The 18,255-nt window shown below is 41.7% G+C and overlaps 1 protein-coding gene across 1 annotated transcript in view; it reads right to left on the bottom strand.

Annotated features, from left to right (window-relative positions):
* ASPG (asparaginase) overlaps positions 1 to 18,255 on the bottom strand; it is an 84,480-nt gene that overhangs the window by 23,473 nt on the left and 42,752 nt on the right. Inside the window, exons 8-10 of the mRNA XM_074956331.1 lie at positions 15,001 to 15,186; positions 10,838 to 10,951; positions 7,827 to 7,946 (exon numbers count right to left, since the gene is read on the bottom strand). Coding sequence (XP_074812432.1) covers positions 7,827 to 7,946; positions 10,838 to 10,951; positions 15,001 to 15,186 — 420 coding nt within the window. The remainder of the gene's footprint in view (positions 1 to 7,826; positions 7,947 to 10,837; positions 10,952 to 15,000; positions 15,187 to 18,255) is intronic.

Genomic DNA, 18,255 nt, shown 5'->3' with positions numbered 1-18,255 from the left:
ACCTTTTTCAGTATTTACAAGCCCCATAGCTAAGTAGGATCCTGCAAAATATGGCACATCCTAATATCGCTAAGGTGTGACCTTTTTGAACCACATTTGTTAAAGATTCTTAAATTTTGAGGCCTCCTCTGATTGATTCACATAGAAATTTACAATATTTTGTCTTTTTGTGGTAGCTGGTCAGACTAAAGGGTAAAATATATAAATATGATGGACATACCACGGATCCACCATCATAAGGCTCATAGAAAACTCAGGCTGATTAAAGAGATCAAGGCCTTCATTTTCAAAAGGGACTAACAACTATGGGTGTCTCCATTTTTGGGAACCAAACCTGAGACAATTTAAAAAGGGGTCTGAGTTTCAAAAGATCACCCAGGCCTAGGACTTTAGGTCGAATTTAGCAGCGTTAAATCGATGTAAACCTGCACCCATCCACATGATGAAGCCCTTTTTTTCCAACTTAAAGGGCTCTTAAAATCGATTTCCTTACTCCACCCCTGACAAGTAGATTAGCGCTTAAATCGGCCTTGCCAGGTCAAATTTGGGGTACTGTGGACACAATTCGGCAGTATTGGCCTCCGGGAGCTATCCCAGAGTGCTCCATTGTGACCGCTCTGGACAGCACTCTCAACTCAGATGCACTGGCCAGGTAGACAGGAAAAGAACCGCGAACTTTTGAATCTCATTTCCTGTTTGGCCAGCGTGGCAAGCTGCAGGTGACCATGCAGAGCTCATCAGCAGAGGTGACCATGATGGAGTCCCAGAATCGCAAAAGAGCTCCAGCATGGACTGAACAGGAGGTACGGGATCTGATCGCTGTATGGGGAGAGGAATCCGTGCTATCAGAACTCCATTCCAGTTTTCGAAATGCCAAAACCTTTGTCAAAATCTCCCAGGGCATGAAGGACAGAGGCCATAACAGGGACCTGAAGCAGTGCCGCGTGAAACTTAAGGAGCTGAGGCAAGCCTACCGGAAAACCAGAGAGGCGAACGGCCGCTCCGGGTCAGAGCCCCAAACATGCCGCTTCTATGATGAGCTGCATGCCATTTTAGGGGGTTCAGCCACCACTACCCAGCTGTGTTGTTTGACTCCTTCAATGGAGATGGAGGCAACATGGAAGCAGGTTTTGGGGACGAAGAAGAAGATGATGATGATGAGGTTGTAGATAGCTCACAGCAAGCAAGCGGAGAAACCGGTTTTCCCGACAGCCAGGAACTGTTTCTCACCCTGGACCTGGAGCCAGTACCCCCCGAACCCACCCAAGGCTGCCTCCTGGACCCGGCAGGCGGAGAAGGGACCTCCGGTGAGTGTACCTTTTAAAATACTGTACATGGTTTAAAAGCAAGCATGTGAAAGGATTAATTTGCCCTGGCATTCGCGGCTCTCCTGGATGTACTCCCAAAGCCTTTGCAAAAGGTTTCTGGGGAGGGCAGCCTTATTGCGTCCTCCATGGTAGGACACTTTACCACTCCAGGCCAGTAACACATACTCGGGAATCATTGTACAACAAAGCATTGCAGTGTATGTTTGCTGGCGTTCAAACAACATCCATTCTTTATCTCTCTGTGTTATCCTCAGGAGAGTGAGCTATCATTCATGGTCACCTGGTTGAAATAGGGTGCTTTTCTTCAGAGGAGCCCGTTCCTGCTGGGCTGTTTGCCTGTGGCTGAACAGAAATGTTCCCCGCTGTTAGCCAGGGGGAGTGGGGAGGGTTGAGGGGGTAGCCAAATGGTGGGGGGAGGCAAAATGCGACCTTGTAACGAAAGCACATGTGCTATGTATGTAATATTAACAGCAAGGTTTACCCTGAAAGAGTGTAGCCACTGTCTTATAAAATGTGTCTTTTTAAATACCGCTGTCCCTTTTTTTTTCTCCACCAGCTGCATGTGTTTCAATGATCACAGGATCTTCTCCTTCCCAGAGGCTAGTGAAGATTAGAAAGAAAAAAAAATGCACTCGTGATGAAATGTTCTCTGAGCTCATGCTGTCCTCCCACACTGACAGAGCACAGACGAATGCCTGGAGGCAAATAATGTCAGAGTGCAGGAAAGCACAAAATGACCGGGAGGAGAGGTGGTGGGCTGAAGAGAGGGCTGAAGCTGAAAGGTGGCGGCAGCGTGATGAGAGGAGGCAGGATTCAATGCTGAGGCTGCTGGAGGATCAAACCAATATGCTCCAGTGTATGGCTGAGCTGCAGCAAAGGCAGCTGGAGCACAGACTGCCGCTACAGTCCCTGTGTAACCAACCACCCTCCTCCCCAAGTTCCATAGCCTCCTCACCCAGATGCCCACGAACGCGGTGGGGGGGCCTCCAGCCAATCAGCCACTCCACCACAGAGGATTGCCCAAAAAACAGAAGGCTGGCATTCAATAAATTTTAAAGTTGTAAACTTTTAAAGTGCTGGGTGGCATTTTCCTTCCCTCCTCCACCACCCCTCCTGGGCTACTTTGGTAGTCATCCGCCTATTTGTGTGATGAATGAATAAAGAATGCATGAATGTGAAGCAACAATGACTTTATTGCCTCTGCAAGCGGTGATCGAAGGGAAGAGGGGAGGGTGGTTAGCTTACAGGGAAGTAGAGTGAACCAAGGGGCGGGGGGTTTCATCAAGGAGAAACAAACAGAACTTTCACACCGTAGCCTGTCCAGACATGAAACTGGTTTTCAAAGCTTCTCTCATGCGTACCGCGCTCTCCTGTGCTCTTCTAACCGCCCTGGTGTCTGGCTGTGCGTAACCAGCAGCGAGGCGATTTGCCTCAACCTCCCACACCGCCATAAACATCTCCCCCTTACTCTCACAGATATTGTGGAGCACACAGCAAGCAGTAATAACAGTGGGAATATTGGTTTCGCTGAGGTCTAAGCGAGTCAGTAAACTGCACCAGCGCGCCTTTAAACGTCCAAATGCACATTCTACCACCATTCTGCACTTGCTCAGCCTGTAGTTGAAGAGCTCCTGACTACTGTCCAGGCTGCCTGTGTATGGCTTCATGAGCCATGGCAGTAAGGGGTAGGCTGGGTCCCCAAGGATAACTATAGGCATTTCAACATCCCCAACAGTTATTTTCTGGTCTGGGAATAAAGTCCCTTCCTGCAGCTTTTGAAACAGACCAGAGTTCCTGAAGATGCGAGAGTCATGTACCTTTCCCGGCCATCCCACATTGATGTTGGTGAAACGTCCCTTGTGATCCACCAGAGCTTGCAGCACTATTGAAAAGTACCCCTTGCGGTTTATGTACTCCCTGGCTTGGTGCTCCGGTGCCAAGATAGGGATATGGCCCCACCACAGTTAGGGAATCCCATTGCAGCAAAGCCATCCACTATGATCTGCACATTTCCCAGGGTCACTACCCTTGATATCAGCAGATCTTTGATTGCGTGGGCTACTTGCATCACAGCAGCCCCCACAGTAGATTTGCCCACTCCAAATTGATTCCCAACTGACCGGTAGCTGTCTGGCGTTGCAAGTTTCCACAGGGCTATCGCCACTCGCTTCTTAACTGTGAGGGCTGCTCTCATCTTGGTATTCATGCGCTTCAGGGCAGGGGAAAGCAAGTCACAAAGTTCCATGAAAGTGCCCTTACCTATGCGAAAGTTTCGCAGCCACTGGGAATCGTCCCAGACCTGCAACACTATGCGGTCCCACCAGTCTGTGCTTGTTTCCCGAGCCCAGAATCGGCGTTCCACAGCATGAACCTGCCCCATTAGCACCATGATGCATGCATTGGCAGGGCCCATGCTTTCAGAGAAATCTGTGTCCATGTCCTGATCGCTCACGTGACTGCGCTGACGTCGCCTCCTTGCCCGGTATCGCTCTGCCAGGTTCTGGTGCTGCATATACTGCTGGATAATGCGTGTGGTGTTTAATGTGCTCCTAATTGCCAAAGTGAGCTGAGCGGCCTCCATGCTTGCCTTGGTATGGCATCCGCACAGAAAAAAGGCGCGGAACGATTGTCTGCCGTTGCTCTGACGGAGGGAGGGGCGACTGACGACATGGCTTACAGGGTTGGCTTACAAATCTGGTCTATTTCTTGTTTTGATCCACTCCATCTATCTTTTACATCTTTGGCTGGCAGCAGACGGTGCAGAAGGACTGCAAGCCATCCACATCTCATGGCTGCTCGGCAGAAGATGGTACAATAGGCCTGCTAGCATCCTCATCTCTTGCCTGCCCGGCAGAAGATGGTACAATAGGACTGCTAGCAATCCATATCGCCTGCCTGCTCACCATAAGATGGTTCAATAGGACTGACTGCAGGACTAAAGAGAATGACCTGGTCAAGTCACTTCTAATGTAGTCCCTGCACCCATGTCTGCCCAGGCACTCCTGGCAGACGTGGCCAGGAGCACCTCGGACATGACAATGACGGCTACCAGTCCTATTGTACCGTCTGCTGCCACAAGGCAAGGGGTTGCTGCTGCTGTGTAGCAATGCAGTACCACGTCTGCCAGCACCCAGGAGACATACGGTGACGGTTACCTGAGCGGGCCCCATGCTTGCCGTGGTATGGCGTCTGCACAGGTAACTCAGGAAAAAAGGCGCAAAACGATTGTCTGCTGCTGCTTTCACGGAGGGAGGGAGGGAACGGGGGCCTGACGATACGTACCCAGAACCACCCGCGACAATGTTTTAGCCCCATCAGGCATTGGGATCTCAACCCAGAATTCCAATGGGCAGCGGAGACTGCGGGAACTGTGGGATAGCTACCCACAGTGCAACACTCCGGAAGTCGACGCTTGCCTCGGTACTCTGGAAGCACTCCGCCGAATTAATGCACTTAATGCACTTAGAGCATTTTCTGTGGGGACACACACACTCGAATATATAAAACCGATTTCTAAAAAACCCGACTTCTATAAATTCGACCTAATTTCGTAGTGTAGACATACCCTTTGAAAGAAAGACCCCTATAAGGTGTCTCAAATGGGGCACCTAAACATAGAAACAATCCCAGAATCACTGGTCATTTTTGAGATTTTAAACCAATGAACATTCTATGAGAACAATACTGAACTCCATTTTAAAGTATACATAGAACACCATGTGCTAATATATACTATGTTGAGAAGTTTCTGCTGATGTTTTGAACCTAGGGCAGCAACACTTGCTTTTGCTCTGGCTTTTTTTTTTTTTTTTTTAATAATCATTCTGCTTGGAAATGCTTTTCATAGTGGAAGAATATGCTGCATAAACTCCAAAAATTAGATCTATGTTACTAAGCAATAACTCACTATTTGAGCTGTGCAAATAATGAATTTTTCTGGTACAGGGGCCAAACCAGAAAAAAAAAATCAGATAAAAAATCTGGTTCAATTCATACCAAAACATTTTTTCGTCTAATAAAAAAAAATAAAAAATCATTTTGTATCAACCGAAACATTTTGGTCGACTCAAAACAAATTTTGCTTTTTGTTCTTTTTTTCCCCCTTTAGTTTTTTGTTTTGATTTGGCTGTTCTTCACCTTTCTTATTGGCCAAATTTGAAATTAAAAGGCTTTTTTTTCCAACCGGAAGTATTCATTAAATTTGACCTGAATTTGGCAAATCGTTTCAGGCCCCCCCAAATGCAGTTTTCAGCAAAAAACACAATGTTTTGTAAAAAACTTTGCCCAACTCTACTCGCAACAAGGACTGAGCATCAATAAACTTCTGGTGCACTCAACACTCCGTAGGCACCCACCAAGGCCTTCAACATTAACACACATTATGCTAGACCCTCATATGTACTGGAACACACTGTTGTCTCTTAGGGCTCTCCTTTCCCAAATTTAACCTATTATTGTACTACTGTGCTCAGTGGCATGGCTTACAGGTAGATACCTTCACCCACATGCACTGAGTTAACATGGTCAACTTTCTGCTTCAAGTCCTGAGGCTGCATTTAGCCCTGGTGGACCAGGCATTTGGGTCCTTAAGCTCCTTGTCTGACCAGCTGGGTCAGGGTTTACCAAAAGCAAGCAATATATGTATTCTCCCCTTACAGACCTCTGTGTTGATCCAGTCCAACTGCACCAAAGATGTATTTATTGACCTGAGGTGCGTGAGATTAGAAATGGTGTAGCTGTTCCGCAACAAAGCATTTATCAGCCTACCAGCTGTTATCCAGGTCAAACAGAACGAGCAAGCTATTTCCCAATGTCTGCAGATTCACCCATTTGACCTGCAGATTAATAAGGATGCTGTCTCAGCTCCCAGTCCTAAAATCAAAATAGGAGCAAAATGCAGCATCTCCCAGAGGTACAGCACAGGGCTAATACTTTTCTATCAAAATTCTCTCTGATCTCAGCCTCTGAGAGCACAAGTTGAATCTATGATTCACAAAAGCCAACAAAAAAACGCAGCATGAAGATACTTTTGATCTTCCTGTGTACTACCTAAACATGAGAGAAAGAGAGAGAAATATTTTCAATATGTACCTCACCCCTGCAAGTTTCATACCATTCCTACTTCACTCTAAGCCATATGTTAAAATGAGTGTGGTCAATAAGGTTCTGACTCATCTCTGATAGGACTATCAAGAGACACTTTATTAGGAGACACCAACTTCATAAAGAGGAAAGAGCCAAAGAGTCCAATAGCTTTACTTTGTACCCTTCCTTAGATCTGATCTATGTGCAGTTTTTGTTCCAAATTAATTATTTTGAGTAGTGGTGTGGTTTTTTTTTTTTTTTAACCAAAATAGTTAAGTTTGTACAACCCCCTAGCATTCAGAGTTATAAGCTATAGCACTATAAGGCACCTTTATACTGGTATAATTGTGTCCACATTAGAGGTTTGTACTGATTTAACTATACAGTTTCTAAATGATAAAGTTAAAGCAGTACAAAAACTGTATTTACCCAAGCCCTGGAGTCTTATTTGGGGTCATTCCAAGCCTCCTCAATGGGTCATTAGCGAGATCTTATCTCATAAAGCATGATAAAGAGCTTAGTGACCTAAAATTCAAACAGCAGCAGCAACAAGTTCCGCGGACGCTAATAGAATGACCCCAGAAAATCTGGAACACACTGTCCCTGCTATAAGTGGGGGGTTATTTTTGTTAGTTTTAAAACTCTCGTAGCCCACGAAAGCTTATGCTCTAATAAATTTTTTAGTCTCTAAGGTGCCACAAGTACTCCTGTTCTTTTTGCCAATTCCATGAGTTCAATGAGCAGGAGAGCTTGTAACCTTCTAAACCTAGTCTTCAACTTCTTTTATGCTTAACTCACTCCATGTGACCCCAGTCCCTCACCCTTTTTCCTTCTCTCCTACCCCCATGCACTGTAGAGTATGTATTAAATTAAATTAAACCTTCCCTGAAAACAAGCCAAGAGAAGACCATAATAATTATGTCTTGCAATGTTCTCCATAGAACATTTGTTGTGCAATCAACGGTGACCAATATTGACTCCGCATTAATAACTACTCACAGAATGCCTCCCATTGTACTGGTCATTGATAATTTTGTGTATAATTACAGTATTTTCCCTCTATGCTTGAATTATTCCATACTGTCAAAATATGTAGAAAATTCAAAATAATTTAGTATTTTCTTTCACACCATAAGTACCATGCATGACAATGACCTGTGTAGTATTTGTGATAGCCTAGATCATCAGTGAACCAAGGAGTAATCAAGAGAATTTTACAGACATAGAAAAGAAATTCAAGGTTTAACTTATTGTTGTACCAAATGCCCCCCCATGGCCTGGTTAGCTGGGACACTTAGCAAGGAAATTTGTGTTTCATTTTCAACGTTGCACTGTATTTCACCTTTAAGATATACTTGTTTAAGTTAACTTTCTGCTGTACATGAGTTGACTTTAAATATTTAAAGTAGGTACCTCCTTGCAGCTGACACTTAGAGATTTGGCAATAACTTGAATAAACTTGCTATCTGTAAGAGAGATCTTGGCTCCTGTGGGTACTACAGTCATTTCTCCTCTCAGATTCTCACTCAGCATCTGAAAAATGAGCAAACAATCAAATCATTGTAAAAAGCAAGAGAAAAAAGGATTGATGATGTTAATTTTTACTAGCCTAAGCTAGAAAGTTACAGAAAATGCAAATGAGTGCAATTTACTGTAAAAATTAGTTTTGCCCCATAGAATAAGAACACAGTTGACATTACTTAATATTTTCTATAGCCTATTATTTATTTGCTTAGCACTGTATAAGTGGCACTGGAGAAGACACAAAGGTAAAAACAGTTATCATTCCAAAGAGTTTATAACCTAAAAGATAGAGAAACGTCAGAACATACTGGAAAATCCAGAAGGCGAAGCAAGATGTTTGGGGTGGGGGGCGGTGTGTGAGAACAGTTTGGTTTAAGTAGTCAAGATTTCCCTGCATGGTAAGTAGCATCCTATTTAAACGAACAGTAAGTTAAAAGACTGAATGAGAAAATAAAACTAGGAGACCAGTGGTGACTTTAGGAAAAGCACTGGGCCTTCTGAGATCCTGCCTTTGTCCAGTGTTTTAGAGTAACGAAGCAAGGCAATGTTTAACTAGTATGCCCTGCACTGACTGCACACTTACCGCTTAATCAAAAGCCCAATCAATGGAAAGGTTCATCAATGGAAAGATTCATACAGATTTTAATAGGCTTTGAATCAGGACCTTTGGCCCTGATTCTGTAAACCCTTAGGCCCATGCTTAACTTTAAGCATGTGCATAGCCCCATTGATTTCAGTGTTTCAACATTAAACATGTATTTAGTATTTGCAGGATGAGAGCCTTAGCACTAACCAGGATCAAGCAGCAATGAGAAACTCCCTGCTCAGAAGCAGCCTCTGAAACAAGACTGGAGAAGAACAGAGACATAGGTGCTGGAACTAGGGGTGCTGCTGCACTCTCTGGCTTGAAGTGGATACCATTATATACAGGGTTTACAGAATGGTTCAATGGCTCTTAGCACCCCCACTATACAAATTGTTCCAGCACTCCTAAATAGAGACACTCCTAAACCTAGAAATAAGGTTCCATAAAAGCTTGAGGAAAGAGGGAACAAATCTGAACATCATGAACATTAACAAATCCACTGGTTTCTCCAACTCTGATGCTTTTAGATGCTGGCTTTCTCCCGCCAAGGTGCCTCCACAACTATTAAGCAGTAAGTCGTCTCAATTAGAATTTTAAGAAGCAGGACTGTGCAAGTTTGCAAGAAAGCAAGGTGTGATGTGGGAAGAAAGAGTGCCCCAGATTTACCTGTGTCTAGGCATGCCCTTCATAAAAAAAACCACCCCTAAACACTTACAATATTGTAACTGTCTGCTGGAAGAGTCCCATTACATGTATATCAGTGGAAGTTATGTATGGTGCATAGAAATTTTCAGATTTGACAGGCTGACCTAATTCAGATTGGTCAGCCTGCTAAAAGACACCACTGAAGAGCTTTCATTAAAAAAATACATTTTTTAAAAAGGCAAAGTAGAAATTATACATTCATTGCTGTGGGGTCACATATGGACGACCACTGCTTCTTGAGCGGTGCTATACCTATAAGCCATATTCTCTACTACACCCTTTGCTGAATGTGTTCCTGCATAAAGTACGTTGTGCACAGTTGCTCCTCCCACAGCAAGGAGACCCCCTCCTTTCCAGGACAAAGATTTGTTAAGTTACACACACAGAATATGTTTAAAAATAAAAAACTATTAAATTAGACAGTGGTAAGAAAAAGACACGGCTGACAGTTCTAAAAATATTAAAATTTCATATTCAGACAGCTAGTAAATCTCTTACAAAGTTTACAAGGAGACTATTTAAATTTAAAGCTGGAAGGAAAGGAAACGCCACCACCCTCCATCCCCATGCACATAGATGAAAATCCTATAGAATACCTTTTTTTACAGACATTATTTGAAGGTATTGATTTTGAAATAGATTTTTTTCCACAACTGATCAGGCTTTGTTTTACCTAGCACATCCAACGGAGGGGAAAATCATTAGTTTGATAGGTTAAATCTAGAGAATGACTCATGTTGATATCATCCAAAAAATCAGGATAACAACTTTACTTCATCAGGACTATGACTTTGCTGCATATAAAAACAAAAGTTTTAGTGTATACGTTTGCTAGCATTCCACCACCGAAAAGAGAATGTTTAACACAGGGCTATATATTTGTATATGTTGTATTAACTCTCTCTCTATTTCCCAACACCTAAGACATTAATTAACCAAAAAGAATCTGTCATTAACTAGTAATTATAAATATATAGTCAATTAATAAACACTTGAGAGTCAGGGACGCAGAGAAACGGTCTGTGTTTAAAGAACATAATACAAATCTTTTCATCTTAACAAAATTATGTCTAACATTGACACTCAAGACTCACAGACTTCAAATAAAGTGACAAGCATAATAAGATGCACCAGTTACTACATGAAGACTCAAATATAAACCCTGGGTGAAATCTAGGCTCCACTGAAATCAGGGACAAAATTTCCATTGACTTCAATGGAGCCCGGATTTCACCTCCATTCTCAGTTTCAGTTTGCACATTATTTATTTGGAGTCTGTGCTGAAGCTGCAGGACAGATCCACTGCTGAATTTAAAAGCAGAAGTTTTAAATATCGGTGTTGGTTTTCAACTGACCTCTATGTAGAGGTCTGAGGATTTTCTTCCCCCTGCAAATCTACCTATTTTCATAGTTCTATAACAACATTATTTTGCATAAAGTAAGAGGGTGTGATGCCTTCACATTAGATAGTGGAAGCGAATGCTCAAAAATTAACATAAAAAGTCAAATAATTTTACTAGACAGCAGTCAGTGCAGTAAACATTAAAAAATTTGATTTAAAAAACCAACCACTATTAAAAGTCTACTAAACTAACAGTGAAATATTTACCTCCTTCTTCTCCTCCCAGCTAAGATGGCTTTTGCTCAATGTGTATGAGAGTTTAGCTAGGGCTGCTTCCGGTGTCATATCACCCCCTGGAATTACTCCTACAGCAGTGAGAGTCTGTGAATGAAAAGAAACTTTAACTTAATTAGTGTAGTATTCAGAAACACTTCTATACAGTATTGATGCACATGGGATTACTAAAGACCCAGAATGACCATTTCTTTACCCTAAAAGGAAAAGGTTATGGGTGTGTATTAACTACGTAAACGGTTGTTAGGTCAGCCCTTATTATAAAGCTGCAGTTACTAATTTTTAAAATCAGTGGTGTTTTTAAATTTGCCAGATATGTTGTTTTCCCACAAACATATTGACCAATTTATTATGGGGTATTTCCCTGGATGTATTTCAGTACTGCAGTGTGCTACCAATGCGGGTGTTGTCAGACCACTCTAAGCTGCATTACCTTTGTATGATTTAGGATATGAGACTAGACTGAATAATTACAGTTCTGGCAAAAACCAAATAGTGCTTGCTTCAGAAAGATTGCTTTTCCTATACAATTCAGCAATTAACTAATGATTGAACCAATGCAAAAGCAAAACCAAATTGACCTACCTTCACTATGTATATTTACAGAGCATACCAACCATGGAGTGAAGACAAATGAGGTTTCCTTAAGATCTTCATGTACCATTTAAAACTTCCTTCTGTGCTGGAAAGTTACACAGTGTTTTCAGCCAAAGAACAGCTAAGGCTTTTTCATGGTCTGGATAGGAGGGGAAGTGATTTCCCCCGCTTCCTATCACCACATAGACCCCTCAATTATAATCTGTGCTGAGGAGGTGGATCAGAGTCCAGATATTCAGTTAATTAAAAGAGTTTGAGATGAACCGTGATTATTTAATCACTAAATCACCTGACTAGCTAAAATATGTACAAATGACAGGATAATGCCATATGTAGTGAAGGTAACATTATTACCAGCCAGACAAAATGTTTTTTACTTTTTTTAAAATATAAAAAATTTAATATAAGCTTTTTTGAAAGAAATTAATATTATAGTAAATTTCCAGAACTCAGCCAACATGTTTCCTCCACAGAGCTGTTACTCTGAAAAGGGAACGACAGTGAAAAACCAGCATTAAATAAATTATGTAGAATTCAGCCAGAACACATCATGGCTCTGTACACGTTGGCAACGTTCTCCTGTACAGATACCAATATAAATAGGGTATAGCGTCCATCAGTGGAAGTTGGTGAAGCCACATAATACATGCACCACGTTGAAAAGCTGGGACGCAGGAATTAACAAGTGACTGAAAGTGACTAAATAACCCTATAAAGGTTTAATAAGAAGGGGGAATGCTAATGACTTGAGTCAAATTATGAAAACAGCACTTTGGCTCAAACACAAGAACTCATTTGCAGAGGTGCTCTACTTATGGAGAATTTTTCAGCCAAAATATAGGGAAAAAATTGTTCCCCCCCACCCCATACACATTTTTGTTGAAGCAGAATGTCATATAGTAAATTAGATTTTTTTCTCATGAAATTTTGCCATTTCGGGTATCTTGGGATTATTTAGTGAACAAACTTTACATTGTAAACATTTTTACATTCAGTTGTTTATCGATTGCTTTTTTCATTCTCCATATATTTTTGCAAAATGTATGGGAGCTCCATGATGGTCAAAGCAATCCCTCTAAATTCCCAACTGATGTTAGCCCAAAACTTTATAGCCTACTTAGTAAAAGGTATGACTATGTTTCAGAAGGTCTCAAGTTCAAATCTTATGAAGCCTGCTCTTTTGACATTTGTGACAGTCTCTACCCCTCTAAGTTCACCCCTTTTACAAGACTATGATAAATTTTGTACAAAGTATTCCTTGTGAGGTATTATTTGAAAACTCATAATTTACTAATCATTACTGTCCTGGTAAAATATGTGCGGCAACATCATATGTGAAGCTATAACATTCTACTGTAACGATATTACTGAGACATGTTCCGAGTTTTAAAAAGCCGCCACAAACTAGTTCCTCGGAGACAAAAGGCAAGCCAGATGTCAATGAAATCAAATGAACTATCACCTAGTTAAGTGGCCATTCTTTGGCAGGAAAAAGGATATGAGCGAGATGTTTACATCTTCACAAAGAAACAGCTGGAGGTTCCCATCCCCACAGAGTGTCTGTCTCCTGAGCTCCAGCTGGAGATGACTCTCAAAGAAGAGGAAAAGTGTAAGAATGGAGAATAGACACCCCAAGTTATCCCTTCCTTATTTCTCTCTACCCACAGCAGCTACTACACCTGAGGAACAAAGAAACAACTTTGGACTGAGGGAGGGAGAGGAGTTCAGCCAGTAAGGAGCTCAGTCTGAAAGGAGTTCAGCCAGTAAGACCGCGGACATGTGGTGAGAGAGACTTTTGCTTTGAATTCACTTAGCTTGTTAAGTTAGGTATTAGTTGCATTTTACCTTTTTTCCCCTTGTAACCAATTCTGACTTTTATGCCTCATTACTTGTAATCATGTAAAATCTATCTTTCTGTAGTTAATAAACTTGTTTTATCTAAACCAGTGTGCTTGATTGAAGTGTTCGGGACACTTCACTTGAGATAACAGGATTTAAGCATATCATTTTCTATTAATAAAATTACGGGCTTTATATGAGTTTCTTTGTCCAGGAGAGGGCTGGGCAATCCAAGATGCACATTTCTGGGGGCAGTCTAGGACTGGGAGTTTGCTGGTGTTGCTCTACAGTGTAATTCAAGAGTGGCTGGCAATAGCACTCATATAGTATAGCTTGGAGTAATTTACATGCTGGAGGCTGTGTGAGAGCAGACCAGGAGTGGTTGCTATCACAGCAAAGCAGTGTAAAAGGCTGGTGTAAAACCCTGTTTGGAGAATTGAGGGGACACAGCTGTTCAACAGTCCAGGTTGTACCCTGGGTAATGTCACAATTTATGTTTCCTTTTTTCCTCAGCTATATATTAGGTTATAAGAAAAGTTGTTGAAACAAAAAATAAATAAAGCTGCATCAAAATATTTCATAGAATCATAGAATCTCAGGGTTGGAAGGGACCTCAGGAGGTCATCTAGTCCAACCCCCTGCTGAAAGCAGGACCAATCCCCAATTTTTGCCCCAGATCCCTAAATGGCCCCCTCAAGGATTGAACTCACAACCCTGGGTTTAGCAGGCCAATGCTCAAACCACTGAGCTATCCCATATATAAGAAACAATAATAGTTCAGTCCTACTGTACAAAGAAGTGATATTTATAAACAAGGCATACTATTAAAAAGGTTAGCCATTGAATAGTCAATGGAGATCTGAAAGCAGGCATAGGCTAGGGAATAGGAGGAAAGTTAAGCAAGACAAATGAACTTTCCTTCCACAATTCAGAATTATCACACAGGTTATGAACACTGGTCGGGTCTGTGAGGCTCATTAGTCCTACCAGTATTTTGACTAACCAAAAAGGTTGTGAATTGCAAATAAGGTTAGGAAAACTCTTTTAAAATATGCTGAATACCCTGAATACCAAGAATGTCAGTGTCTGCATATAAATTTGCTTTAAACTAGCCTACACCTGCTTTCAGATCTCCAGAAGTCACAGACTACTGGCCTCCATTCAGAGGGCCATCCCAGTACATACTATACTGCTGAACTCATTGGCACATGAAGATAGCCTAATGGGAGTCTTGAGGGTCAAGTAAGCAATGAGGTTTAGAGTATTTCGGAAGTTTGCCACCTTACTGAATGCCCTTATTTTGTAACTATTAAAGTAACTGCAAACTTGAAAAGACATCACTTGACTGGTCTGCCCCGTGAGCCAGTTCCACGCTCACTGGAGTTCTTTTGGGATTGACATCAACAGTATTTTGCAGATGGATGCTGGGGTGTCACGCACATAGCAGAAGCCATCAATCAGTAAAATGGGATCAGGTCTAGCTAATTACAGAATTCAGTCTAGAATAAAGGGCTTTTTAAAAATCTTGTTTGCAGATCAGCTTGAACCATTTAAAAACTAATCTAATCTGGCTGTTTTATAGACAACATCTTCCTGTAGCTAGATGTTTGTTTTCTAGCACATTAAACATACAGCCAATCACATCAGTGAAACTTTCTTTTACATAACATTGCAACCAGAAATTGCTGTATTTCCCTCACCTGTCCAGTTGCATAGACTGCAGCAACACTCCCGCGTAAGCACTGGGTACAATTAAGAATCACTACTTTTCGTTCTGTTGCTTTCCTCAGTTCTTCTAGCAAATCTTCTCGATTATTTGGTGCATTACCAGTTCCGTACGTTTCAAGTACAATGCCCTCCATTGGAGGGTGAAGAAATGCCTTCACCTATTTAAAATAAAGTGTTAAAATATTACAACTCCATGTCTTTAATGCTATATAATTTGATTAGCAAGCCCTTTCTCCCGCATACATATTTTTCAAAAGATCTTACAAAAGCAGTGGATGGCACTCACGAGCTAAAAAAAAGGAATTAAACTTCTTGCTACCATGATTGACAGCATTTATAGACAGTATCCCCACCAAGGTACCATACAGTAGCACAAACATATTAACCACAGCACAAACGTATTAACCATATTCAAAGCTTTAAAGTCAATCACCACAAAACAGGAGTCAATATAAAAACATTTACAGGGTAAACACTTAATTTGATTAGAGTTTCTCAAGCCAGTGAGGAAATATGTAGTTGAATACTGAACTAATTGCAGGGAGGGGGGAAAAAGAACTCTCTTCGAACCCCTACGCAGAAATGAATTGCAAAAATGAAACCTCACGATCACAAGGGCATGTTTTACACTTGTGAAGTTGTCAACTAATAAATAAGGGTGCGGCCTGTACAAATTGCACAACTAGAAAAACTATTTTCATACCACTTCTGACACATGGCTTTCCAAGGCAAGGGCACTGTCAAAAAGTGATGTCATGATTACTAATAATTACATGATACTTTCAAACAAGTTCCCTCAATAAGAGGTGCATAAAGAAGTGTTTAGTTAAAATGCCATGATGTCTCACGCAGGAATCAGAGTCTTACAAATAATCATAGAAACATAGAATATCAGGGTTGGAAGAGACCTCAGGAGATCATCTAGCCCAACCCCCTGCTCAAAAGCAGGACTAATACCCAATTTTTGTCCCAGATCCCTAAATGGCTCCCTCAAGGATTGAGCTCACAACCCTGGGTTTAGCAGGCCAGTGCTCAAACCACTGAGCTATCCCTCCCCCAAAATAAAAGTCCTTCATCTACACTGGCCATTTGTGATGATCATTTCTATAAAATAAGGCTGGGGTTTTCAAAAAGAAGGCTATGGGAGTTGGGAAACAATTTCTTTAGACTCCTATGAAAATCCCAGAGGGATATATTTTAAAATAATGGCAATTTTCTACAGGAAGGGCTGATTAAAATGACCTTAGGGAGAAAAGGAGGGTAAGCTATTACTTAAATATATTACATAGGTTTTTTGCAGTAGTGTAGCCATGTCGGTGCCAGGATATTAGAGAGACAAGGTGGGTGAGGGTAATATATTTTATTGGATCAACTTCTGCTGGGGAAAGAGACAAGCTTTCAAGCTCTGAGTGAGCTCAAAAGCTGGTCCCTTTCACCAACAGAAGTTGATCCAATAAAAGGCATTACCCTCACCCATCTTATCTCTCTTACATAAGCTATGCAATTGCATGATGACAGAACACTATTTGATAAATGTAAATGTATTACTTGTAAATACAGAAATATTCATAAATGGAACAACGTATTCTCTGAATTCTTACTTGATACATTTGAACCACAATGATAAAATCTACCATGTTTAGTACATATGCCTTCCAAACATTAGAAAACAAAATCATAATGAAGCCTGCAGGAATTAATTTAAATTCAAGAGACAGTTCATTTAACTGAAGGGTCGAGGGGAGGGAGAAGTAGTTTTTTGTGGGCCAATTGGTAACTACGCAGCTAATGTATCTCATCAACGTAAGTAGCCATCTAGTGAAATTATTTTAGACAACTTAGATATTTCTTTGTTGACCACATAAACTACTTGCAATACATTACAGTCACCTATGAGGCGAACTATACAGTTGGAGTTTTATTACAAATCTACCACCCGACTGCATTTCCATCTGTTCAGATTCACCCCAAAAAAAAAAAGTCTAGTATAATTGAGGAATTTCTGCTTAAACTACTGGATGCAATTTAAGCTGACTATGGCCATGAGAAAAATAAAAACTCAGGTTGGCGGAACTTCAAAAACAGACACACAGGCGCTTCAATACTGAACTTTGCAACCCCTAACTTTTAGGCACCCTTCTGCCTAGTGGACACATCAGTAGGTCAAAATACACTATGGAATTTTAGTATGCAGCCCCAAGATCCACACGGCCAGTTTGCACACGGCACATCAGAACACTTGTAGATTTACACCTCAGTTTGCCACACACTAACTTTCTGTATAGACAAGCCCTACATATTTCATGCAAAGTGAAAGAGCTTCAGACAGGAGAGACAGACCTATCCCAAAATACCCTCTGACTCGTGGCTAGTAAGTGTTGGGGCACTCACCTGAGATGTGGAAGACCTGGGTTCAAGACCCTGGTCTAAAATCAGGAGGAGGAGGGATTTGAACTCCCATGTCCCACATCCTGGATGAGTGCTCTAACCACTCGGCGATTAAGTATATAAGGGGGGGGGGCACCACTTCACCACATTTTGTGTAGGGCCTGATCTGGTCAGGTGCTTTTAGTTGGTCTCTCTATACACCTACTGGATTTGGCCCCACAGGCAAGATAGGCCGGGGAAATGCCTAGTTTGTGAATCCTGCCAGGACCCAGGGGTGAGTTAGGCACAAAGCTTCTCAGTGGCGTCAGGACTTAGGTGGCTTTATGTATGCCCTTCAGCAGACATTTAGGCAGCTAGGGAACTTTAAGGTGGGATCTTAGGTGCTTTAGTGACTTTAGGCACCTACAGGGTTAGGTGGACCTGAACGGGGGGTTGTGAATGTCAGTGGCACCTAAATGTTGAATGGAGGTGCCTAAAATAGCAGTTAGGCACCTAACTTCCTCTCGTGAATCTAGCCCATACCATGTAAGACCCCAATTCTGCAAAGCAACCTCCTAGCATTGGCCTCTGTGGAATCCCATTGTTATCAATAGGGCTCCAGGTGTTCACAGGGGTGCAGGAGTTCACATTAGCATATCATAGAACAGGATCAGAGCCCTGAACCCTTAAACCAGTTGCAGGAAGAAGCATGAATTGTAGAAAAGGGCATGATTTCCTCACTCCATTTTCCCATATTGTATATGCATGCATACCTTTGGCAAAGTGTATATTATACATATACACTTGACTGTATGGCAAATAGGCACTTCTGGTCACTATAGCTTGCACATGCTTGTCAA

Source organism: Natator depressus, chromosome 6, assembly GCF_965152275.1.
Source record: "Natator depressus isolate rNatDep1 chromosome 6, rNatDep2.hap1, whole genome shotgun sequence".
In the NCBI taxonomy this organism is placed as follows: Eukaryota; Metazoa; Chordata; order Testudines; family Cheloniidae; genus Natator; species Natator depressus.
The sequence above is the reverse complement of the archived record's forward strand: the minus strand, read 5'-3'. Positions and strand labels throughout refer to the sequence as shown.